Source organism: Fistularia commersonii, chromosome 12 (assembly GCF_037954325.1).
Source record: "Fistularia commersonii isolate RoL2024-O1a breed Wild chromosome 12, RoL_Fcom_v1.0, whole genome shotgun sequence".
NCBI classification, from domain to species: domain Eukaryota; kingdom Metazoa; phylum Chordata; class Actinopteri; order Syngnathiformes; family Fistulariidae; genus Fistularia; species Fistularia commersonii.
The window spans coordinates 3,002,704-3,030,681 of record NC_141295.1 but is presented as its reverse complement, the minus strand read 5'-3'; the positions used below and the strand labels follow the sequence as shown (position 1 = coordinate 3,030,681).

The window sequence follows — 27,978 nt, the reverse complement described above, 5'->3', positions numbered from 1 at the left end:
TGGAAACAAGGTCAACAAGAGTGAGGCCTTTGAAATAAAACTCTATAGTGCCAATGTGGAGCTGAAAAACACAATGCTATAATGCACTGAAAAGTGAAAAAAAAAACACAGGAGTCTTGTTATAATTCTCTGCAAGCTTGTCATAAAAATGAGGCTCATGATCGACTGTTCCAAAGTTCTGATTCGAATATCCTCAAGTAATACTAGAGTATCATCTGCATAAAAAGAAATGTTACAATTACCCAAATACTATGAGCACTCTCATTTTGCCAAATCACCAGATACAGACAAAAAGGAAGCGTATGCCTAATTCATGTAGTATTTCCTGAGTAACTACAAATCATATTTGTAAATAAGAGGCATCACATGATTTACATATCTACATATATTTACATATATATGCATGTATATACATATAATGTGGGCAATATGCTGTTGGACCTGAATAGGCTGTACAACCTTTCTCCAACATTGTCTGAAATCATGTGTAAGCCTCTGATGATTTAGTTTTATCGGTAATGAAATATTATGAAATGTTAACAATAAACCCTTGGTTTATTGTTTTTTTTATTTATAATCAATAAACTTGATTACGAGCCACTTCAACATATAAAGGACGCTCACTCACTCAGAGATGACACCAGAAAAATAACAACATTGGTGAAGGTACTACTACTACAACTACTACTACTACTACAAATAATAATGATAATAATAATAATAATAATAATAATAATAATAATAATAATAATAATACTATTGCTACTACTGCTACTACTACTACTACTACTACTTCTACTACTACTACTAATAATAATAATAATAATGATAATGATAATAATAATGGTACTACTACTATATAATACTACTACTAATAATAATGATAATGATAATGATAATAACAATAATAATAATAATAATAATAATGATAATAATAATAATAATAATAATAGTATGAATAATGACAATAGTAATACTACTACTACTACTACTACTAATAATAATAATGCGAATAATGATAGCAATATAGTTCTACCACTACTACTACTACTACTACTACTGCTACTACTACTACTACTACTAATAATAATAATAATAGTACAACCACTACTACTACTACTACTACTATTAATAATAATAATAATAGTAATAATATTAGTACTACTATATACTCCTCCTCCTCCTCCTCCTACTACTACTACTACTACCACTAATAATAATAATAATGATAATAATACCACTTCTACTACTACAACTAATAATAATAATGATAATAATAATAATAATAATAATAATAATAATAATCTGTTATTCGAACTATCAAATAATTGCATGAGTGATATTTCAGGTCATTGTAATTTCAAATTTAGTTGTCTCTGACCATTTTTTTGAGCCCTGTCTACCTCCTTTTCTCTTCCTCTCTCTTTCCCCACCCCACTCTCATTCCATCAGGTCCTCACAACACACACACACACACACACACTCACACACACACTCACACACTACCGCCTATAAATGCCTTCTTTCCACCATAAGAGCGAAAGGATCAGACAGAGTGAAAGTGACGCGGGAACATCTGTGTTTACTCTGAAGGATCTCCCTCACTGGGGGAGAGAGAGCATCATAGATTGTGACTGAGGAGGGAAACAAAACAAGTTTTCAGGTGAAGAGAGGACAAACAAATCTGGGGGAGAAGGAGAGAGAGGATGCAAGGGAGTTTAGAGTGAGAGAGCAGTTTTTGTTTTTTTTTGTCTCTCTTCTTTCTCTGGCTGTGAGCGCCGCCTGCGTCCTTCTTCCTTCCTTCTTCTCTTCCACCTCTTCTTCTTTCTCTGCACCTTCCTCTCCCATCTCCCGCCGTGGGGTCTCAGCTCTCCGTCTCCCTCCCCCCTTCCCTCGCCCCCTACCTCCCGCGGGCACTGCTGGGAGCCTCCGGGCTGCTGCACCGCAGGAGGATGTCACGCAGGGAATCTCCACCGCCACCTTCGCCACCTCCGACCCCGCAGCTTCTCGGAGTGCGCAGAGGGGATGTGGATTGCGTGGACCGTCCTGAGCGCGCAGAACCGCTTTCTGACGCCGAGAGAGAAATCATTCAGGACACTTGGGGGCACGTCTACAAAAACTGCGAGGATGTTGGGGTGTCTGTGCTCATAAGGTGAGTTTTTGTCCAGAGGATAAACTTATCCAAGACGTAACATCAGTGAAAACATTTTATTATATTTTATGTTTTATTATTATATTCATTGAGCTCATTTTTTTCCCTTTTCTGTTATTTATTTATTTTCATTATTGTAAAATTATTTGAGCTATTTTTTTTTTTTTTTTTTTGTGATGAGATCATTATTTTGGGATGAGAAATTCCACCAAGACATAACATCAGTAAAAACATTTCAACATATCTTTATTTTTTTACTATCATATTATTTGAGCTTCATATTTTTTTCTATTTCGTGATGAGAAATTCCACCAAGACATAACATCAGTAAAAACATTTTATCATATTTTTATGTATTATTATTATCATTATTTGAGCTTCATTTTTTTCTACTTTGTGATGAGAAATTCCACCAAGACATAAGATCAGTAAAAACATTTTATTATATTTTATTTTTTTATTTTCATATTATTTGTGCTTCAATTTTTTTCTATTTCGTGATGAGAAATTTGGTCATAACATCAGTAAAAACATTTTATTATATTTCATTTTTTTATTATTATATTATTTATGCTTCATTTTTTTCTGTTTTTTTATGAGAAATTCCAACAAGACATAACATCAGTAAAAACATTTTATCATATTTTTATTTATTATTATTATTATTATTATCATCATATTATTTGAGCTTCATATGTTTCTATTTCGTAATGAGAAATTCCGCCAAGACGTAACATCAGTAAAAACATTTTATTATATTTTATTATTATATTTTTTGAGCTTCATTTTTTTCTATTTTGTGATGAGAATTTCCACCAAGACATAACATCAGTAAATACATTTTATTATATTTTATCTTTTTACTATCATATTATTTGAGCTTCATTTCTTTTCTATTTCGTAGTGAGAAATTCTACCAAGACATAACTTCAATAAAAACATTTTGTCATATTTTTATTTATCATTACTATTATTTTTATATTATTTGAGCTTCATATTTTCCATTTCGTAATGAGAAATTCCACCAAGACGTAACATCAATAAAAGCATTTTATCATATTTTATTTTTTATTATTATATTTTTTGAGCTTCATTTTTTTTTTTTTTCTGTTATTTATTTATCTTTATCATAATTATATGATTTGAGCTTCCTTTTTTCTTTCGTGATGAGAAATTCCACCAAGACATAACGTCAGTAAAAACATTTTATCATATTTTATTTTTTATTATTATATTATTTGAGCTTCATTTTTTCTTTTTCTGTTATTTATTTATTTTCATCATTATTATATCATTTGAGCTTAATTTTTTTTCTGTTTTCGTGATGAGAAATTCCACATGCTTTGTTTTTTTTTTTTTTCCACATTCGCATCAAACATATATAACATATCACATGTGTTATAAGGAGTGAGTCCAACTGCCTCTGTCTAGAAGTTTGTTTCCTGAAATTTTGGTGTATGGAGATGAGCCCAAACACATGGTTATATGTGATTCTACTTCCAACCCCAACACTACCTATGAAGCCCTTCCTGCAGGGCTGGTGACAATCTACATCCCTAGAATCAGTTTACTACATCTTGCCTTACTCTGGCAATAAAGCAGGCAATGAATGACTTAATGCGGTACTTTGTGACCGTGCAATACAGTGTCAACAAACTAACATGGCTCATAATGTAAACAAGTTCATATGCTGGTGGAAAAATGTAGCCAGTTAATCAGATATAAAAGACTGGTTATGCATTCATACTCATACTCAATATAAGATTTGGACAAAAAAAAATCTTCTATTGATGTATTGAGGTCAGTATCAGCATAACCAATTAAAACAAACAAACAAAGAACATGCAATTCATTACACAGAATAGTCTCTTGCACATCCTTATACATTTGCAATGAATCGCGGGATGAGGTCCAGGGTTGTAGTTCATATGTTGACACTCATGACGATGATGACATGGCGATGTAAAATTCGCAATGAAGTCCATCTGTATAAAAATGCTCCTTTGTCTTTGGTGCTTATCGTGCATTTGACTAGAAAGAGTGGCTAAAATGTCAGAATAAAAAATATTTTTCACTCAAATAACACCAGCATGTGCCTCCAAAAAGGTTTTTGGTCAGACCTTCCTCTCAGCAGAAAGCTAGTGTTCAAGTGTGTTCTGAGTCTGCTTGTCGTCTAAAAAGATGCAGGATATTATTGATAGTGATAACAAATGTGATGCAGCTGGACTATTTTTACATACCCCTGGTACAGAAAGTGCATTTCTGTCATATTTCTGTCAAACACATTTTCTAAATGGTGCTTGTCACAACGGTGAAGATCTGTTCTTAGTTTGTTTGTGTTTTGTCAAGGTGCTGTGTGTTGAGCTATATTTCAACAAGTATTGGCTTGGAGTTGGACTTTGGTTTGAAATGTCAACACCAAGGTTTATCTTTTTACAGCAAGTGCGTCTCAGTTCAACATGTTCTGGCTTTTGTTTAGATCATGCTCAATCGTGTTGGTTTTCATCGTGAAAGAAAAGAAAATACTTTGTCCCTGAATACTCATGCTTACCCTAATGCAGTAATGTGTCTTTTATAGGGTTTGTCTTTACATTTCCTTATGCATTGGGAAAGAGGACCAGGGTTTGTTGCAGTATACATTAAAATCCAAAATATAATGACAGTTAAATAGACTCAGCTCTGCAGAGCCTAGAATAACAGAGATAACTTTAAGACAGCGGTAGTCTCCCTGTTGAATGAATGTAGTTTCAAGACTAATTTTAATTTAAATTTAAATTTTTATTATCATTTTATTTTTGTTTTTTTTAATACATTTTAATTCTAATTTTGCTTAAATTCAAGGTGCTAAGCTTTACCTGCAGACAACACACACACACACACACACAGAGTATTAAACAGGGGTCCTTGGATATTTTTAGTTTTACCTGTTCATCACCCTGCTTTATTTCATCCATGTTCCTAGCTGCTGCCTCCTTAAGTTATAAAACAATATTCTTTGAAGAAGAATTTTTTTAAATCTTTTTCTTCATGTTTCCAAAGAGAAGGTTTTTTTTTTTTTTGTTTTTTTTTTAATCACCCATACCTAACTTTTCTCAATTTTACACTTAGAAACTACTTCAGGCTTGTCAAAATGGACAGTCAGTCGTAGTCAAGGAGGCGGATGTTTTGGGGTGTTTGGGATCCCCGAAGACGAGAGAGGAAGGGGCAGGGAGCATCTTTGTGGATGTGTGTGTCTCGTGTTCTTATCTGGGGTTGACAGCAACAAGCTTTGGCACTTCTATGTCTCCCTCTGCGCCTTCATATCTGTCTCCCCCTCTTTCACTCTTTTCAATCTCTCATGTTTCTTTTCGTTCCACAATTTGCCACATTTTTTCTGCCCTTGGTGAAGGATGATGAAAAAAATTCTTCTTCCCATTCAAATCAATTATGTCAGAGCTGCCGGGCAGATTACATGCTCAGGATTTTGGTTTGCTTGCTTTGGCTCAGAAACATTTTGACCACTAGGAGCCTCTTGTAACCAAGGTGCAACGGAAAACTCATCGTTTGTTTACCTTTTGTATACACTTCTAGGTTTACAACCAAAGCCATTGCCAGAATTGGGAGTGCAATAACTCTTAAGCCATTAATCCTATAAAGGCGGGGTTAAATTAAGGCCCAAATAATTTCAATACTGTCGACATATCACAATATTATTTCCTACAATACTTCATCAACATATTTTCCCTTATAATCGTGCTTTCTGGTATTTGGACAACAGAAGGAAAAGAAGAAAAACAGAACAGGACAAATACCAATGGAGATGCACCATTATGTGTCAAAGCTGACATTTGGGTATATTTCAAAACTAAAAAAAAAACAGTGGGCACCTTAGAAGCAGAGACGGAAGATGTTCCGATATCAGAAAATGATGTGGTACATTGCAATATAAGATATATTTCGTTGAAAACATTCTACTGTGACTCTTAGTACTATTCAGCCCTAATATTAGAAATAGTTTTTGAGATGGAGGCCCTGTCTGATGGCAAAAAGTCACATCAACCCACTTTGTACTGTACACTCTGTGCTCACTCTGTGTCCCTAAAGTTATAGTTGGGCAATATTTTGGTTCAGACATGTGCCAAAAAAGGCCCTAAAACATTTCAATCAACTCAAATTCTTTCTCTGTTCGCCAGACATTACGGCCTGTATTGTATGACATCACTTTTAAAGACATTTGGCCTTGAAATAAGGCAGCCATGGAGTAGAAAATAGCCAGTTCGATGTCCTCAGATTGTCTTTTCTGTCCAACCAATATTTTATAACCCTTTCTATCAATCTTCATATTTCAGAATCTGGTGATGTCTTGAATTTTTTGGGGGGGATATTTTACAAAAAAATTAATCCATTTGTACCCAACTTATTTCTTTGACGATTCAACATAATTGTGCAGACATGTTAACTACATTCACTGTACTATCTCTGCCGGGAATATTAAGAGACTACTTAGAAATTGGCTACTTTATGTAACCAGAGGCTGACACTTGGTTGTACAGTCGACATCTTATTTTTCAAATCAGTGCACAACAGCAGCCACGTGAACGATGATTTGCATTTCCATGTTGATCCATCTGCCTGGATGCATGGGGAGAATGCACAGTGACAATAGCCTCAGTTGATCTCACCAATGCGTACAAATGCAATTGCACCAAAGAGTGAGTGCACCCCGGGCACACGCAGTGCACATGGTAGCTTTGTTAATACAATCAAACTCTCCATGTTTTGACTCAAATTGTATCGCTGTCGTGATGGCAATGGGATAGGAGTGCATTTTACAAAGCACTCATGTGTCAATAAAACAGAATATTGTTTGTTGCACTCTATTAATTTGTGATATCTGCTGCTTTGTTTGTGACTGGACACTGCAGTGGGAAACTGATTTAATGTAAGTGTTTTGTGCAGTGGATGAGGTAAGTCAGTCAACGATGACATGCTTAAACATAAAGCATCCGCTCCACAGTGCTAAAAGATAACATTTCATGTAGTTTGTTAAATGCGGAACAGAAAACTTAGATATGCTAAAATATGTATGTATTTTGAACATCTTAATAGTAAATGTCAAATGCTTGTTGGAGCTATCATTAAAATATAACGGTGCATTGGCTTATATTCAATGTGGCACAAATGCCAGACCTTTTAACACTGAAATGGGAGAAAATTAACAACATTAATAAAGCTCCTGAAGATTTCACTGTTGAGGGATTTAATAAGATTAGGGTTTATTATGTTTATGAAGGTCTGGCCTTTTTTTGTGGTGGCTTTGATATTTTAATTTATCTTGCTGCTCACATTGCTTTCTAGAAATTGTTTTGTCATAGAAATTGTTAATGCAATTTGTTGTGCTCTCATCCCAAAATGATTTCCTGCCAACAGCCTAGAAATGAATACAATAGAATAGCTCTTAATTGTCTGCCAGCACTGTATAAAAACATAATTAAGTTACAAGTCAGCTTATTGATGTATCCTCATTGTTTGGGGACAATCCTTTTTATTTTCATAGAAAGTATGTCATAAATGAGTTAGCAATGCAGAAAGATTATATATAAAATGTAATAGTCCCTTTTATTAAACTGTAACTTGAAAAAAAAATGGAGAAAAACACTTAAAAAAAAAATATATATATATATCTAAAATATATATTTAAAAAAATATATATACTCATTGTTTGAGTGTGTGTGTATATATATATATATATATATATATATATATATATATATTTTTTTTTTTTTTTTTTTCTCAATAACTTTTGCTAATTAAGTTACAGATAAGACCTTGTCAGAAAGTGTCCTCCAAGATCCGGCAGGAAGGCTCAAGGTTGTTCTTGTTTCTCTAAAGATTGATAAAAAAAAAAAAACCTTCCAGCTTAATGAATATGTGATTAACAAGCTTCGCTAATGGGGCTGCATTGTCTTTGATAGCTTCATTTAAATGCAGAGACAGGTGCAAGACTTGTGTTCAGAGCTCTCCAAAGTCCTCCTTTAACATGGGGACAAAATGTTCCTGTCTGTGTCTGTAGATGCATGTAGTATTACTGTAACAGACTGTATTAAGGATCAAGTGGCTCTGTGATCCTCATGCTCTCATAATTTATCCTTGTTGCCCAAGGTGGAAAATACACAGTTTGCTACTGCAGCAGCGTATCTCCCAGGTGAGCCTTCAAATAACGAGTCCACATTGGTCTGTCTAAAAGAGATAAACTTATCGTGCTCAAAGGATTGTCAATGAAAGCCAAATCCTAAAATGTTTAAAGCATGACAGAAATGCTAGATGGTCAAACTGTAATTTTTTTTTTGTACATTACAAGATCTGGGATTTGCTTTATGAAATTAAGATAAGTCAAGATGGGACAAATTAATGTTTTAATAGCTAGTAGTTAAAATCACTGGGGCCACATTTTTAGGGGAATATCATGTGATTATGGATCCCATGGGTTATTTTATCTACTATTGAAGGGCTGGAATTGGGCTGGTTTCCATTCTTTGCACTTAAAAGAGTCACAACAGCACTCACAGATCAATTTAATGATGGGATTCCATTCATTACCAGCTGATTTGTACTTGATAATACGGTAAAATGCAGCTGGTCGTCTCTTTTCATGGTTTACCCGCACGGTAAAGTGTATAAAATGACAACCAGTGGATGACAAATATCCAACATTTAACTCCTATCTGGTCTGTTGCTACTGCATAAGGTGTGAGTTCTCAAATGAAAACCAGTGCAAATCCAGAGCAGTAATGTGGGAGGGATGTAAGACAAGGAGTTTTATGAAGAGTGTCGCAGAAGGATCCTCTGTTTATACTGTTTGTACGTTTCTCCGATTAAAAAAAAAAAAAAAAAAGTGGAACCTGTGACTTGAAGGGTGACCTTTTTACATATCCCACCTTACAAAACAAAAAACAGACATAAACTGTTTTCATAATCCGTTTGGTCGGGAGCTTTGAAAATAAACATCTCCGGAGCACAAACCAGACATCCAAATCACTGTAAATCATTTTCAGCCATTTTACTGTTCCTGAGTTTTCTCTCTTCTTTAAGGCTCTCCCTCCATTTCATTGGACTTAAGGAAAGATGGTCTTCCATGAACATTTTTTTGCAATACTTTCATAATTTGCATCGTTTGGCAAGTCCTGATTTTTACATTCACAAATAAGTGATAAAAACACAGAGCCCCATCATAGAAAGTTGGGTTTTGTTTTTGTCATGATTTGATACGACCAAGTAATTTCAGTTCCAAAAGACTTTCCAACATGCAAGATGAAGAGGGGTGTGGTAAAATTCATTTTCAGTGGATTTTATCAATAACTTGGACTGAACACCTTTGTCTCATTGACTTTCAAGGTAAATTGTTAATGCTGGTTCTAGTCACACTTGTTTTCCGCTCCATTCAAGAAGCAGAGAATCAGATAATCTGAAACAGTGAATGGCTGCAGTATGTTTATTCCCCATTATAAAACTAAACCACAAAATTGATTCCACTATCACATTTTCTCAACAAAATTATGTCCCCTCATAGTTGGCTGCATTAAATAGCTTTTCTTTATCAATAATCATCGTAATGCTAACGATTTCTCCTATATTTCAGAGGGTGTGACGCTGCAGACACAATCAATCTTGGCAATTTACCATTGTATTACTGAATGGAAGTGAAATGTAAAATTCAACTGTTTGGTTTGCTCGGTGATAAATGGGAGTCAGCTAAAGGGCAGATGGGTGGAGATAAAACCTCAAAGCAGTCAGTCTTAGATTGATTCATCTCCAGGGAGGAATTTTCTCTTCTCTTTCAGATTGCTTTTTTAAAGATTATATAAAGTACTACCTACAATTTAGGTTTTACATTTAATTCTGAGGGTCCCCGAATCCAGCGTCATTGATTTGGAAACTCTGGATTAAGATGCTTTCTGGGGCGTTGACACCCCCCATTAGGCTTTCAAGAATTATGCACTCACTACGGAGGATTAAACATTCTTTCAGTTAACACACGCAAGGCTATCTTTTTTACCTCAAAGATATCACCAGAACACAAAACTGTATATCCTGATATCCCGAATGTGATTGTTTTTTTTTTTTTTTTTTTTTTTTTTTTTTTATCAGAGCGAGAGCTTGGCAGCCCATTATTCTTGAGACCCAGGAAAACAGTGTGGAGGCTATATATTATGACAGCTGGTGGTGTCAAGCTAGAAGTGCTAAAGGCAAGCCAAGTGTGTGTTGGCCTAGCAGGACATTGGATCCCAGGGATATGAATGTAGTCTGGCAGGGCTGCCGAAGGCCAAATTTTAACTGGGAAATAATTGTATTAGCAACTGCAGTCAGCGCAAGCTCTGACAAGATCTAAATTGGGTCAGAGTGCGCGCGTGTGTGTGTGTGTGTGTGTGTGTGTGTGTGTGTGTGTGTGAACCCATCTGTTGTTCTGTTACTGTTTTTACTTACACTTTCTTGGCCCGGGTTAACGACGACCACCATTGGTGGTGATAACCTACACGGTACCCGCGGAAATTGGGTCGAAGAAGGAGACAAGGAAGGCGTGTTTGGAAGAAAGAGAAGAGGACAAGCAAGAATCTGGGACTGAGAGGAGGGAATTTGAGTATTGGGAAGATGACAAGGAAAACCAGAGAGTTGGTTGACATGATGCAGAGTGGGAAGGTGGATATTCTAGTGGAAAGGCAGCAAGGCAAGAAGCTTAGGAGCAGGTTTTAAGTTGCACTATTGTCATATTGACAGAAGGGGAAACAGAATAGGAGTTATCTTGAAGGAAGAGTTTGTTAGAAATGTGAGAGTGTTGCCAGACAGTATAGGATGGTGGTTTATGAGATGACTCTGGTGACAAGGAAAATCATGAGGACAGAGGCAGAGCAGAGGACAAAGGGGTGGAAGCTGAAAAGGGAGGAGTGTTGTATGGTTTTCAGGGTGGAGTTGAGAAACTGGGTGGTCAGGGAGAGGTTCCAGATGAACAAGTACCGCGAATGTGATCAGGGAGACAGGTAGGAGACAGATTCATGTGGTGTCTGGAAGGAAATTAGATAAGGAGACTTGGTGGTGGAATGAGGAAGTGCAGGATTATACGCAGAGAATGAGGTTAGCAAAGAAGAAGAAGGACACTGAGAGGACTGAAGACACAAGTACAGGTAGATGCAGTTAAAGGTAAAGGTAGAGGAAGCAAAGGCCAAACAAAAGGTGTATGATGACCTGTATGCTCGGTTTGAAACTAAAGAGGGAGAGAATAATCTATACAGGTTGGCAAAAAAGAGAAATAGAAATGGAAAGGATGTATAGCAGGTTAAGGTGATTAAGAATAGAGGGGGAAATGTATTGACAGATGCTAGAAGAGTGATGGGAAGATGGAAAAAGCACTTTGAAGAGCTGATAGATGAGGAAACTGAAAGAGAGGGAAGAGATGACAATTTTGGCCCACAAAATAGCAGAGATTGGTAAAGGTGAAGTGAGAAGTGCTTGGAGGGGATGAAGAGTGGAAATTCAGTTTTTGATGATATACTTGTGGAGGAGTGGAAGTGTCTAGGAGAGGCAGCTCTAGAGTTTCTGGTTGGATTATTCAACAGGACCTTAGAGAGTGAGAAGACGCCTGAAGAATGGAGAAGTGTAATGGTGCCCATTTTTAAGAAAAAAGGGAGATGTGGACAATTGCGGTAACAACAGATGCAGTTTTTGCTTTAAGAATGCATACAGAATACAGAGAAGGCCAGAGGGAGCTGCATTGTGCCTTTGTAGATCTAAAAAAAGCATAGGACAGGGTGCCAAGAGATGATCAATGGTATTGTATGAGGAAGGCTGGAGTGGTAGAGAAATATTGTTACTAGTGCAGGACATGTATGCTAGCTGGGAGACAGTGCAGTGGGAGTAACAGTGTGCAGTAGGAGTAACAGAGAAGTTCAAGGTGGAGGTTGGACTCCATCAATGGTCAGCTCTGAGTCCCTTCTTGTTTGCAGTGGTGACGGACAGGCTGACAGATGAGGTTAGACAGGAATCTCCATGGACCAAGATGTTCGTAAATGACACTGTGATCTGTAGTGAGAGCAGGGAACAGATGGAGGACAACCTAGACAGGTGGAGGTATGCGCTGGAAAGGTGAGGAATGAAAGTTAGTCGCAGCAAGACAGAATATATGTGTGTGAATCCGAGGGGACCTAAGTGAAACAGTGAGGCTACAGTGATTGGAGATACAGACGTTCAGATCAATGGAGAGTTTGGAAAAGAGGTGAAGAAATACCTTCAAGCAGGTTGAAACGGGTTGTGAAAAGTATCAGGGGTACCATGAAATAGAAGAATGTCAGTCAGAATGGAAGGAAAGGGGTATAAGACAGTTGTGAGACCAGTAATGCTGCATGGTTTTGAGACAGTGGCATTAAAAAAGAAGACACAAAGCAGAGCTAGAGGTAGCAGAGTTAAAGACGTTGAGGTTCTCTTCGGGAGTGACATTGATGGATTGCATCAGGAATGAGTCTATCAGAGGGAGAGCATGTTTGTTTTTTTGTAGAGATAAAGTCAGGGAAGTGAGAATGAGATGGCTTGTTCATGTACAGAGGAGTGATAGGGAATATATTGGTAGAAGGATGCCTCCCCAAATATGGCTGCGAATATGTGACCCTAAATGAGTCCACTCCTCCCAGTCATAATGATAGTCACATTCCCCAAAATTCTGGTTGTGGAGGCGGAGTAGCTGTTCTTAATCTTCAATCAAGGTTTGTTGATTGGTCTCTAACTATAGCTCATTTGAAATCTTCTTTTCTAGTCTCTCATTCAACAACAGTTTGTCCTACATTTAGGGTCACAGGGGATGCTGCAGCCTATCCCAGCTATCATTGGGGTACATTGGGGTATTTTTCCATCGCCCGATTTCCAATTAACATTCTACGTGTTTTTTGGACTGTGGGAGGAAACTGGAGAACCCAGAGGAAACCCATGATATTCATGTAGAGCAGGGGTGGACAAACTTTTTGGCTCAGGGGCCGCATTGAATTTTAAAATTTGACAGACGGGCCAGGTCACCACAGGATAAAATACATATAAAAAAATGAATAAATTAAAAAAAAACACAATTGTTAACTGTACGTATAAGACTCACCTGACATTTGCTTTGAAACCAGCTTGGTTTTGAAGGCTCTGACGTTTGCATGCATTTCACGCACAAACCGTTTTTTCTCTCGTAGCTTCACATGCAGCCCATTCATGGGTGTCAGTGCGTCAGTTACATTACATTACAGTCATTTAGCAGACGCTTTTATCCAAAGCAACTTACAAAAATTGCAATTCAATAACAGAAGATCTGAAGTACCAGTAGTCGTTATTCAGAAGTCACCACTCTACCAAATAGCCATCTCAAAACCATATACATACATTCATTTCTTCTTTTTTTTTTTTGGCTAAAGGCTAAAGGCTAAATCACAAAGCCAATCGGTGTCATTCAGTTCAGGAAAATTCTCAAGTAGCTCCAAAAATGAAATAATCTCCCGTTTGAGCTCCCACATTCATCTATCCAATCATTCAATCATTTAAATCAAGTATGAATTCTGTACCAATCTTTGATGGGCCGGATGAAATAGACCAACGGGCCGGATGTGGCCCGCGGGCCGTAGTTTGCCCACCCCTGATGTAGAGTCTACATGAATATCATGCGTTTATATATATCATGGCTTTTTGCAATTTCCCCTTCAGTCTCCCACCAAGTTTTCCCACTGCAATGCATTTTTACTTACGGACTTCTCCACCGCATCAAAAATGTCCTGTCCTGTCGCGGTCCCATGCATTGCAGCCACATCCAAAAGCTCATCAGTGATAGAGAGGTCCGACTTGACGACTAATAAAAATTGACAACTGTGCTGTGTCCATGTTATCTGTGCTTTCATCAACAGCCAATGAAAAAGCTGTGTAGCAGCGTGTCTCCTCAGCCAGCTGTGTTGTAAAATTTTCTGCTCGTTCCTTCACTCGCTCCGCGATGGTGTTTCTTGTAAACTGACTTTTTTAACATTTAAACATTTATACTGACACTTGCTCACAGACCTTCAGCTTGCAATGCTTAAAAAAAACGCTCCCTCTGATAAAGACTTGGAAACGTGGGCGATATCTTCAGCGACGATGAAGCTAGCTTTCATCGCGGCCTCGTTTTTTGGCTGTGGATTTCGTGAACAAACTCTGCTGCGACCGCAGTTTGCCTTTTCTTGGGCCATTGTTGCTTTTCCTGAAGGCTAGCTTTAGCGTACTTAGCTCCGTGTTTGGTGTCAAAATGTCGACGCAGATTGTACTCTTTGACAACCGACACCGCCTCGTAACACAAAAGACATACTGTTCTTTCTCCTTGAAGCACAAACAAGTATTCCCCTTTTGGGAGGACATTTTGGGATCATTATTTATGTAACCATGTAAATTATGTGTTATTTTGATTATGGGTTGTATCTTGGTGGTCTTTCAATTTCATTTGTTGTTGTTGGCAGTTGCCTAAAGAGATGCAATGGGGAGAAAGTATGGGATGTGATCGGTTCTACCTGCCCTTGTTTTGTGGGGACTGGTTTTGAGGATGCAAGGGGAAGAGGGTAGGGAGGGTTGAACCTGACTGATTCCGCAAGTGAGAACAAAATAAAGTCTCCCCTGTCCGGCCGTAACGGTGTCCTTTTCACTGGAATATTCTTTGGTTCTTTACACTGTAACCCGAAACACCCACGGTCCTGGCACGCTACCTCTTAAAAGTTAGGGTTACCTTTATATCTCAATTCCACTCATTGGTATGGATGTGGAAACACTGCCGCGGCTACCGTAGTCAAAAGGTGTTGTGGGAAATGTAGTTTTCGGTCAAAGCACGCTCTTAATTATTTTTTGTATTTATCTTTAGACACTCAAAACTTTGAAGCTCTTGCCCTGCGGGCCTTGAGTTTGACACATGTGATGTAGACATTGATGGCAACAGCCTGGATGCTGCATTAATCTCACTGTTGGACGCAACTGGCTTCTGTCAATGCATAAACCCACCCTTTGTTTTAACTAAACTATTGACCTCGTCCTGGCATACGACATAGGGACCACACAATTATTGGTCTATCAGCAGAATCACACTTTTTTTTTTTTTTTTCTTTTTTTTTTACTTCCGGCGCTGTCTCGGATGGCTGCCTGCCAGAGTTTCTCTTCACCTAAGTGTCTCTTTTTCCTAAATTCTCTACTTCTATTTTTCTATTACTTCTTCTTCCCTTAGCCGCAGGGAATCTTCAATCTTTGTAGTTACTGCTAACAGTTAAGACAATTCATATTTCAATATATTTCTTATTCTTCCTCCTTTCTACTATTATCTATTACTGTTATGTTTTTTACTTGAAACTCTGGCACAACAATTTCCTTCGGGATTAATAAAGTTGTTCTCATCTCATCTCATCTCATCTCATATACTGTCGCGAGTCACAAATGTTGGGGTTTATGTTGCCTGTTTTCTGTGTGATTTGGGGGTTGCTGGGAATTTTGTGGGTGTGGTTTGGGGTGCAAGGAATTCTGTTTTTTTTTCCTTGGAATTGACCAGGAACAGTTACTTGTATTGGAGGCACGTATGTTGTGGCCGTGGTCAACACCAGCTATTGCTTATTAAACGGACGATTTATCATCACCCTGGTTTTTTCCTGACTAAAACGCTGCAATACCTACCTATAAGACATCTGTCTGATGTGGTAAAGTTTAAGGATATGAAATTCAAAATCATAGTTTGACAGAATAGATAACATGCTGACCAGTTTTAGTGTCACAGGTGCACTTAAATTACTTTGGAGACTATTGCTCCTCTAAAAATGAAGATTGTCAATGAAAGAAACTCTGTGCCATTCCACCAAATTGGAAATCCTGCGTAGTCTGGCAAGACAAACTAAAACATGCAGGACGGCCCTTTTTAATGCTCGACTAACTTATTACTCAGCACGGTTAGAAGAGAATAACAACAATCCCATGTTCCTTTTTAGCGCCATAGGCTAACAGAAAGTCAGAGCTCCTAGGAGACACATATATTGTTAAACCTGACAAGAAAGAACTTTATGGACTTTTTTATTGATAAAACTCAGCAAACTAAGAGACAAAATTAATCAGCTTTCGTCCCCAACCGCTACTGACACAGGAACATTAGCGAAACTAGATACATATCTACAATGCTTATCTGCAGTTAAACTTGAGCAACTTCAAGAATCTTTTCATATGTCTTTTACGTCCTTATATCTTGGTTTCTATAAGATTATGAAAAAAAAAAACTTTCTGGGTGTAAAAACATGTCATCTGTGCAACCTTTCTCATTTGAAGCAGAAAGACTTGAGCAAGAGGATAGCATTTATTATAAGATCCACTTTTTACAATGAAACCTGTCATCAACCCAGCATGCAGCGCGCTAGTAAAACAATGTCTGCACCCATAGGTTAAAATATGTGTTATAAATTGAGATTTTTAAAGAAATAACAGTTCTTCATACTTTTTTAACGAAACATTTGGGTGTGAGACAAACAATAAAGCACATATTTATGCCACTTGGTCCTCCCAGGCTGGGCTCTCTTTAAAATGTCCGCTCTAGATCTAGAGGTTTTAGTTAACTTTAGATTCATTTTAAATCTCCCATTTCCCTCTTAAGATTCATGAGCAAATCCTCGCAAATCAATAACTTTCTGCATTACAATGGGCTATTTGAAGTTTTCCAATCGGGCTTTAGAATGCTCCATAGCATTAAGACAGCATTGGTCAAAGTTACAAATGCCCCTTTAGTTGCATCAGATCTCTGTGATGGATAATTTAGGTCTCAGGGCTGTATTCAATACCATTGATCATGAAATTGTATTACAAAGGCTGCAATAGTTGATTGTCATTAGAGGAAATGCACTGGACTGGATCAAGTCATGTCTCTTTGAGAGATCTCAATTTGAACATGTAAACAAAGTGGCCTCTATGTGCACCAAACTAAGTTATGGTGTCCTGCAAGGACAGACAAGGGCCCTATATATTCTTCCTTTTGGTAATATCATTAGGGAGAACGCCATACATTTTACCCGCTTGCTCTACGCATCCAGGACCTCTTATGGGCCCTAAAGTCTCTAAAACCCGAACAGGGACAAGAGCATTCAGTTATATCAAGCCCCTTTTCTGTTGAATCTTCTATTCTTGACCTAGAATACCCTCTCTGTGTTCAAGAATAGCCTTAAAACCTTTCTTTTTTTAAAGGTTATAGTTAGGGCAGTGGTTCTTAACCTGTGTTCGATCGAACCCCAGGGGTTCGGTGAGTCAGTCTCAGGGGTTCGGCGGAGGTCAAGACACGCATTGGTGATGACATCACTGGCAGCGGGTGATCACGCTACATAGCTTAGCCTATCCGTGCCGCGGGGATTTTGGCGCGCTCAGTTGTAGTAACTTGTGACTGTCGTGATGGTACGTCATGTGATTTCTTTCTTAATATTTGAATCCCTTCATACTAATTATGTCGGGCAAAAAAAAGAAAGCGGTCGGAAGAACACGTACAATACGGATTCACATGTATGACGGAACGCGATCGGAATCGATGTCCTAACTGCAGGATTTGCAAAGACAAGATGAGCAGTTCTAGTCCTGCACCGGCAAAACTAAGGGAAGGCTTCCTTCAGCTGCGTGGAGATGGGAACTACAAGAACATAGCGCTTGCTGAATTCAAGGTGAAGGGAGCCAGATTCCATGAAAAGGCTACTCTGCCTGTTCTTTGTACCCATCAACGAAACGATCCTCGATCCAATAAAGAAGGGTTCGGTGAATGCGCGTGTAAAACAGGTGGGGTTCAGTACCTCCAACAAGGTTAAGAACCACTGAGTTAGGGTTAGGATGACTTCTAGTTATGCTGCCATAGGCTTATTAGGGATATCCAATGATCCACCCCTCTCATTCCTCCCCCTCGTCCTTTCTTATTTGCTCTTGTGTCTCTAAATCGATGCACGATAGTCACCTCATGTCTACTTCCTAGTCCCCGGCTCTCTCATTTCCCGGGTTACCAGGGGGCGTGGTTTGATCAACTGCAGTGATCTTGCCAGGCGACCACCATTGTTATTTCTTTTGTGAATATTAAAGCTATTAATGTAAAATTTCAGCTAATTTCAGTTCTGCCGGTATTCATAGTAATAGGTCATTTGCGCCTGTGCCTACCAACCATCGTACCCCCTCTTTCTCTATCAGACTCTCGCTTTCTATTTTCTCTGTCCTTCTCCCTCAACTTTATTGTGATAAAGTTCTTTATCATCTGTAATGCAATTAAAAAAAACAAAAATGACTTTTTCATGATATTCTAATATTTTGAGATAGGATTTTTGAGTTTTCTTCAGATGTAAGCCATAATCAGCAATATTCAAATAAAAAAAGGCTTGCAATATTTCAGTTGATTTGTAATGAATCCAGAATGTATGACATTTTTGTTTTTGTAATTGCATTGCAGAAGATTAAGAACTTTATCACAATATTCTAATTTTCTGAGACAGTCCTGTATAGTGTCATGAAACAACTGTGTTGTAATTTGGTGCTATATAAGAATAAGAATAAGAATAAGAATAAGAATGAGAATGAGAATGAGAATGAGAATGAGAATGAGAATGAGAATAAGAATAAGAATAAGTACAACTTTATTTATCCTGAAGGAAATTGTTATATCAGAGTTTCAAGTAAAACATAACAATAATAAATAATAGTGGGAAGGAGGGAGAATAAGAAATACAAATAAAACTATTAAGTGTCAAAGTCAAGGCTATAAAGTGTTTTAAGGTGAGAAAAATCTGACTAAACTAAATCAAACCTTTAATACAGGCCAACTTCCTTTACAAGAAAGTAGTTGTACTTGATCAATAATGTAATTCCTGCAATTATTACGCAGATATTTTGATATATGTGATGGTTGTACAGTAAATGTACAGTTCAACTCAGCTTCTTCTTCGACACTTACGTCTCGCTGATTCTCCTGTCTGACCCTCTTTCCATTTTAATTCGGTGAACATAATGGAGGCACTTAACTGGAATGACCTCTCCAACCCAGGGGGAGCAAAACACAGAACATGGCCTTTGACTCTCATCCTGCTCGCTTTGCGCTCTGCTGCGAAACTGCCTTAGGGCCAGTGGAGGCCATCACTTCTTTGTGTGAAAAGATTATTCGAATCTATAAACTAGTACAAAGATAGTAAAGGCTTAAAAGTATTCTGCTTTTGGACCAGAAGTTCAGACAAGCAACAAACTTAAATTAATAAAAGGTCATCTGTTCGCTACACTTGACCAGAGAGCCTCGTTACATCATCTCATCAATTATCTAGGGTCAAGACTCTACGGTCAAATAGCTGGCGAGTTTCGCTCCCTTTTTAAATCAGTGACAGGTGATGTAATGCATTTTAGGTTTTTAGTGTTCATGTACTTGCATTACGTTGTCATCAAATCGGCTCAAAGTAACCTTCCTGGATGCGAAACACTAAATTAACGTGACAGGGCAAGTTTAAACTTTGGCATAGGGAAATATAAGTCAAAACTGTAAAAATCAACCACTATTCTCTGTTACCTCAAGGGTGGGCAAACTACAGCCCGCGGGCCACATCCGGCCCATTGGTCTTTTTAATCCGGTCCGCCAAAGATTGGATCCATTGAATGATTGGATCAATGAATCCGGGAGCTCAAACAGGAGATTATTTCATTTTTGGAGCGACTTGAGAACATTTGAGAATTTTCCTGAGCTGAGTGACAGATTAGTTTTATGATTTAGCTTTAGCTTTAGCCTTTACTGGACGTGAAGCTACAAGGGAAAAACTGGCTTGTTCATGAAGCGTAAGCAAATGTCAGAGCCTACAAAACCAAGCTGGTTTTATTTTCAAAGCAAAAATATCAGAAAATTTTCAGACAATTGTCAGACGGGTTTGATTTGTACAGTTAACAAATGCTTTTTTTTTCCTTATATGTATCGTATCTTGTGGTGGGCCAGCCCATCAGTCAAATTTTAAGTCAACGCAGCCCCAAAAAGTTTGCCCACCCCTGAGTTATCTAATAGGCAACGACTAAATGTTTTCAATTTTAAGCACGGCAATGGTATTTCTCATTTGATGGTGTAACCCCCCATGAATATAGGCCTACTAAAGTGGAGGAGAATAGCGATCAACTAAGTTGTTTTTCTACTTTTTCCCCTCTTCAGCCCTCGCTTTGAACATGAGTCGGCGAGCTCTCTGGTCTTGAATTGAAAAAAGGTGAAGAATACTTTAAAACTGATTGTTTTCCACCTGCTTAGTCTTTTAAGTTATCTTTATACCCGAAACGAAGGTTGATGCAAGACAGCAAGACTGTCATATTGAGTTTTATCGCAGTCGGAACTCCAGCGAGTTGAGCACTAAATCAGGCCTTGCTAGCAACACAAGATGATTGATATTTAGCTTATCGACAAGAAGGATTCCAACAAAACCCAGTCGTAGTAGATGTTAAGAATTGTGTTATGAGTTATTACAGTTACAAATACACTTAGCGTTAATGTTAAGGTTTTGTCTGATTAGAGGTATCAAATGCTCTAGTTGCTAGTGCTACATAATAGCGTAGTAGCCTACTGAACCACATTTGAGCATTAAAAGGAACATGGCGCTTATTTTGCTTATTTTACGCCACTCGGTTTAAGCCAGTTAGCAAGTGGCAATGCTTTTCACGAAGCACTTTGTTTCTTAAGTGAAAAAAGGACATTTTATTTTGTGATTTATGCGATATATTTTCTTTACACCGACGAGTAAGTTTATAAGTAATGCAAATGCTTATATCACACTATTTTGGGTTGATGTGATGTAATTTCATTATTCGTGAAAATTATGAAAATTGTTATTGCTTTGAAGAGTTCTTCTTTTTCCTGTTCATTTAGTCAATACATTTGTTAACTGTTCAACTAATTTTTACCGGTGAGACACCTAAGCCATACCTCTCTCCTGAGCCTAGGTAGATGTTTAGTGCTTGCAGGTCCAAGTCTACAAGCGCTACAATAGCAATAATCTGGGGTTGTTAGTCCACCTATGTATGTCTATATAATACAACATTTCCATCACCTACAGCCACCCTTTGTGGTTGACGCAAAAAATTGTACCAATAAATTATATTATACAAGATTGTTGTATATACAGTAGATGAATAAATTGAATATAAGAATCTCAGGATAATTGTCATTGCATTAAAATGGTGTTAATCATGATTTGCAAACATTGTTTAATGTCAAATTTGTAATAAGGACTAGAAATTGTATATTTTTTTTTGTAGACTTCAATTGATCCGTCATTGTTTCTCAACAACGAGCATAGACAGAGATGTTTCACGACTGAGTCAGTGTTGTCATTTTGAACTACAGTTGACATTCAAGGTGATTATGTCCACATTCACAAGCTATGGTGGTGCATCAACCCGTCCACGTTATTTCAAACCCACAACTAATCAAGCAATTAATCATACAGCCATTTTGAGTTTTGCCATCAATGGATGGCAAGCTGTAAGCTTAATAGTCTATTTCATCCCCTTAATCTTTTGAATGCACATTTACAAATGTGTATTTGTGTAATATTGGCAGTTGCTCATGTGTGTTCATTTGCAAACTCTAATGAAAAGCAACAAAGTGAAAATAGCTCTTCAGTGCACCTGGATCCAGTTACTCAAGTTCGTCAAACAATCTTAAAGTGTGAGGGCCTGAGCAGAGCTCCCAAAGCACTTCATTCCTATGTTGATGGTGCATGTGTATTACCTAACACCTATCACAAAGAATATACTAAGTCAGAAACACAGTTGCCGAGGAAAAAGATGTTTTACCACATTTATAAAAAAATGTATCGTGTTTAGATAACATATCATTTTGTTTCCAGCCAGACAGTGGATTTCCATTTTGCCAAACCTATAAATAATATATCATTAGCTATTACTTTATGGCTCATTTGTTCTTTTTGGTCAATTATTCATTAGCGAGTATTAACAGGTTTGGTAACTGTGAATAATAGTAATGTAGATTTCCACAATGTTTTTTGGTGACTATAGGTCTGCTCATTCAACAGACATAGTCATTGTTCACTCTTAATGAACATGTTACATGTTTTAAATGTATTTTTCATTATTCTATCACTACTCCTGTGAAGTTGTACTTCAAACTGAACACGTGAATGGGAAACCGACAGTCATTTTGCAACATCCTTGTGTTTCTAAGTTGGCATTTGGACTCTCTGTCAGAATCTACGGTTTGGAAATCAAACAGATATGCATGATTTGGATCGAAGATACTGCATTCTACAATGAAATATTCAGAAAACAAAACAAAGTCACAGAGGCCCTCACTCGATTATAAAGAGCACTTAACTATAGGTATGTCTTCAATAAGAATATGGTGAGATTCATCAGTAAAAAAGGGAGCTAAGACTCTGTTTAGTTAACCTTGATTATCAGCCCATTGAGTTTGGTAAGTTTCTTCCTGGTGATATACAGGAGACGGTCTAAGCATCCAGTCACATATCCCAGATATGGACAATCGGTCTATTGTGATATTATAGTTTTCATTTTCTTAAGCGATCATAAACCCTGTTGTTTCGTAGTCTCGTTTATACATTGTGCCGTAACAATACTTCTTTGAGGAGTTTAGAAGTGAGGTTCTTTGAAGTGGATCTCTACTGAGTTGTTGATCCTGCTGTGTTCCGTGACGCGCTGACAATATTTTATCTTTTGGTCAGAACACAATTTGCAGGTTAGATAATTTCACGGTCAGCCCGTCTGTTATGTTTTTACCAGTTAACTTTTTTTTTTTTTTTTTAATCGAAGTTTTTTTCCTTAAGTTACTGGTTCTTGCTCATTGCTCGTAGTAAGATGGACCAAGTTAGTGCTGTCAATTCAATAGAACAGAAATTTTCCTTTCATGGAGGTTTGAACATAGGTTATAAAGGAAAGAATGTACTGAACCTCCACTTAGGTTCATCATGATGGCAAGTCTTAAGTTTTTTAATTTTTACCTCACACCATCTGCCAGGTTGGAAAGCATAAACATAGCAGAGCTTGACTCAAATAAATTGTTTCTTTATGCCTTGAAATGAGAAATTCTTCACACTCAAAGGGCACTTTTGTTGAAATTAAAAGGTTCAGGTTGGCAGATTTTGTTGACAACCCTGCTAAATATCACCAAATAACAGGAAGGGGTCAGTCCAGTGTTCAGGGATCACCAAAGTCTTTGAGATTCATTCATCAGTCAGAAGTCGGAGGTTTATTAAATCATTAATATTCATGCCGACCGACTAATTAGTAGCATCTGTGGAAAGTGTTTTCCGTTTAGTGAATTTTAATTGGCTTAATGGTGAAAATGCAAATAGCAGCAACCCACTGCCTGGAGTCCTAATCATTAATAATTGTAGTGTATAGAATAGAATAAAAAGAGGCGAGAAATGAGGTGCTGGTGACAGGTTTCTTATCACAACTCAACCAGGTGGAGAATAAGCAATACCCTTTTCAGCTGTGAGGATGGTCTATGCAGAGCCACGGTAATATCAGATAACAGAGAAGAGCACTTCTCACTACTCAGCTCCTCTGAGCCCGCACACAACTGGGACAACATGTTCGATAATGCGTCGTGATCGGCAGGGAGTTGACTTACGCATATATTTTTGCACCCAACCTAATTGATATGCTCTCTATTTAAATTTCTCAAATGTATTTGCCACCATAGGTTCTTTGTCAACTTCCCATCAGCAAAACAGTACTTCAGCCAATTCCAGGACATGGAGGATCCTGAGGAGATGGAGCGAAGCAGCCAACTTCGGCACCACGCCCGCAGGGTGATGAACGCCATCAATACCGTGGTGGAGAACCTCAACGACCCAGAGAAAGTGTCCGCTGTTCTGGCCTTGGTGGGAAAGGCACATGCCATCAAACACAAGGTGGAACCGATGTACTTCAAGGTATTATCAGGTTGTTGGTTGTTGACCTTCAGTAGCAATTTATTACTCATCTATCACTCATTCCAGGTCCACTTACAATCAAACACACACTGACAAACACACACTTTGTTTTCACAGGAGGTCTTTCCTACCTGAGGCTATCAGACTTTTTAATTCCTCTTCCCTCAGCCGCAGGGAATCTTCAATCTTTGTAGTTACAGTTGACAGTTAGGACAATTCATATTTCATTATATGTCTTATTCTTCCTCCTTTCTACTATTATCTATTACTGTTATGTTTTGGTTTTTTTTTTACTTGAAACTCTGGCACAACAATTTCCTTCGGGATTAATAAAGTTGTTGTCATCTCATCTCATCTCAAAATACTGGTTGTTAGAAAGCTAAGGACTTGTGAAATCATTCCAGGCTTGCATTTATCCTGTACAAACATATCCCCCCCCCCATACACACACACACACACACACACACACACAGTCAGGGATATGCTGTATATCTATACTACATTTAACAGAGGATTTTTGCAAGTGCCTCAAGGGAAGATAGGGGTCAAAGGTGAGGGTAATTATTTTCCTTGGATCAAAACAACAAAATGTAAATGAATATGGATAGCTGGATAGTTGTGTTTTGATATAAATTAGCCCCTGTAGGTGTAAAGGAATTCTCTCACCGCCTCTATGTGGCACATGCATGCATAGAAAGAATTAAGTAAGTGTTTTATGCGTGATACACAATGTCGGAATCTAGCTGTGATTGTGATCTTAATGCGGTTTATCATTTAAAAGTAAGCGTAGCAGGTCAGGTGATTTTAATCAAGTATACTATAAAAACTACCTTCCACAACATTCAAGTTCCAGTGTTTAATTTGGATCACGTGTTTGCATAATTTCGAATGTGAGAATCGCATCTTGTGATTGAAGAGGGGAAGCATATGCTTCCCCTCTTCCAGTCTTTTGAATATCATCAGTCAGTCTATAAATGCAGCTGCGAGGAGAACACATTACCACCATGATCATCCCTCGGCTGGCTTCCGATTGCCTTCAGAATACATTTCAAGGTTTAATGGATCACTTTTATGAATAAATCATTGCATGGATTTATTTGACTGTGTAATCCTGAACCTTAAACAGTGGCCCCTTCGCTTCGATTTACATGTATTCTTCGTATTTCACTTCCTATTCATTCAGCATGGCGGTTGTGTTCTAAGCCAATAGTGTATGTCACTATGACAACTGAGTTTGACTTTGGTGGCACACAAAAAATTTGTTCAGTGACTGGGCGTTCGAAAGATATCTGAAGACAATTAGAAATAAAACAAAACCCTGTGTATCACACAGGGTTCCACTGAGAGTCTGCTATGTCAAAGGTATTTTGTGTAACTAAATGAATCACTATACGGGTCTAATACTGCATGTCCAGAGGTGCATCTTTACAGGATATTGTCTTTAAAATATTCTTTAAATAAGAAAAAAAAAAGACCTGCGGAAACTTCTGTTACTTTAAATAGGAAGAGAAATTTGCTTGATTTTCAACATATTTCTCTTATCATTCAGCCACTTACAAGTGAGTTATTTCAGACAAAGCAGGAAAAGGAAACGTTTCCTCCTGTTATCAAAGGTTGTTTACAACAATTTAATGTGCATGGCCATAGCTGTAGTTTCAACACTCATCTGCTTTTTATTTTTCTCAGCATTTGATATTTCATTTCAACGTATGCAGTGTCCCACTTCTATTTCATCGCAGCCGTTCCCTTTGTGTTGCCTGTCCACCCACCTCTTTTATGTTTTGCTCTCTCCTTTTCCAATTCTCACCTGTCTTGCCTTCATTTTTGCAAGAGTAAATTGGATTTTTTTTTTTTCTCTTTCCTACGGCTCTGCTCTCCCCTGCTCCCTCCGCACCAGTATAGCAATGCAATATAATGATAACAGTAATGACTCTTATCAATACCTCAGGCCATTTGTGCTTTTAATATTAATATTATAATTATATTATTATCATTATTATCATTAGTAGTAGCACTAGTATTATTATTATTATTATTATCATCAATAATAATGATAATAACACAATTATAATATTAATTTGATTTTTTTTTTTTAATATTAACATAATAATATTACAATTATGATAATATTAATTCTTCTCTTTTCAGATCCTGAGCGGCGTGATGCTGGAGGTGTTGGCAGAAGACTTCCCAGAATTCTTTACAGCAGAGGTGCAAATGGTCTGGACCAAACTAATGGGGGCAGTGTACTGGCATGTGACGGGGGCTTATACGGAGGTGGGCTGGCTCCAGGTCTCCAGCTCAGCTGTGTGAAAAATCGGTTAGAAGAGTACGTAGTTAGATGGACTTAATATGTTTGGGAAAAAAAGTAAAATGGTAAGTCAGTCATATTATAAAGCTGAGTGATCTGTCAGGAAGGGTTCCGCAGACATGGATAACAGTAGAATTTGCACTTTTGGTTTTTTTTTTCCATTGCTGAGGTGTTTCCGAGGCACAGATCATGGATGTTATGATTTTAAAGCTTACTGACTTCATGCTTGTTGCAAAATACAATTTTATCTTCACAAAATACAAAAAGCAGTGGAACGAACTTCAACTTGGTATTGACCTTTGACTCAAGCTGATGCCCTTAATCCCAGATTTAAATGGATGAATTACTCCATCATTCAATGAAATAGGATTAACCTCTATATACGAACTTTGCATTTGTAACTAAAAGTTTTTATTATGTTATCTGAAGTAGTACCAACCAAGGCAGCTGTTGCTAACGATTGACAAAACCTAAATTGGGCAAAATTTAAAGAATGGTCATCGGTGTAGTTTGTAGCCCAGGTTTTAAAATGCAAGCTGAGACTTTATTCCCTCATTTTGGGGAAGAGAATTAGTTAATGCTCTGGAGTTAAACAAATGTGGACAAACATTGTATTATTTCTGAATCCGCAACCTTTCAAAATCCATTTTTTTTATCAATCACTCACAAACACACTTAACATCATTCAACTTTAGCTCAGCTTGCAAGGCAACATGTCATTGTTGTACATGGAGGGTTTTTCGCCGTCTGTCAATCGCTAATGTCGATCATCGATTACAGGTTCCAATTATTTTCGAATGGGAATTTTAAGTATTACTACTACGGAGGGAAAATCTCTGTGGAAACTCTGCTGTCTAAGATGCAACTTCTGGCTGTGTCACACGTACAAGTACACCTTGTGATATTTTGAAAGCAAGTTCGGGAAAATATTTAGACAAAGAATGATTTTTAGGGGGCACTTAGCTGTCGAAGCCCCGGTTATGGGACCATGGAGCTGCTGACTGTTAATAGAATCTCTCTGTCCTGTAATATATCCTCATATTAAGGGGAACCGCGCCCCCTCACTCTATTGAAGCATTGCGTGCTCTTAATGTCTTGTTTAACATTACAGAAGTGTCGTTTGTATAAGCGTACAGTGGGCAAAGTGTGCATACTCTCCGGCCTTTGTTTACAACTAATTGGCATATTAAAAAGCAGGTTTTTTTTCTTTTTCTTCGTTGAAAGTTTCAGACTAGTGTAACGCGTTCACACTCCCAATGCGACAACAGCCTGACGAACAGGGAGGGTTCCCTCAGCATCGCATACCGACACCCCTTCTCGTAATTTTTCGATAAACCCGGAGCATCGCGTCGACATCGACAGCCGTATCTATATCTAAACTTTACCTGCTTAAAAGCGGATTTCCGAATGAGAAACTGCGTTCCTCCGATGAGGCCGCGCCCAAAATTAGACTCTTCTACAGGTTCATTGAAATATGACGCAGGCTTTGTGAGAACGTATAGTTCCGATGTTTTAGTTTTGCAACCCGGACAGGTGGACATACTCAGCCGCTACATGTACACATTAGCACACTCACATGCCCTTAGACC

At 37.8% G+C, this 27,978-nt stretch overlaps 1 protein-coding gene across 1 annotated transcript; it reads left to right on the top strand.

Moving 5' to 3' along the window:
* The first annotated feature begins 1,735 nt into the window (after positions 1–1,735).
* LOC147228135 (cytoglobin-2-like) lies at positions 1,736–27,652 on the top strand. Its single transcript, XM_086156570.1, has 3 exons — positions 1,736–2,152; positions 23,847–24,078; positions 26,227–27,652. Exons 1-3 carry the CDS (start codon positions 1,953–1,955, stop codon positions 26,389–26,391), a joined length of 597 nt encoding a protein of 198 aa, XP_086012696.1. The 5' UTR covers positions 1,736–1,952; the 3' UTR covers positions 26,392–27,652.
* The last annotated feature ends 326 nt before the right edge of the window (positions 27,653–27,978 follow it).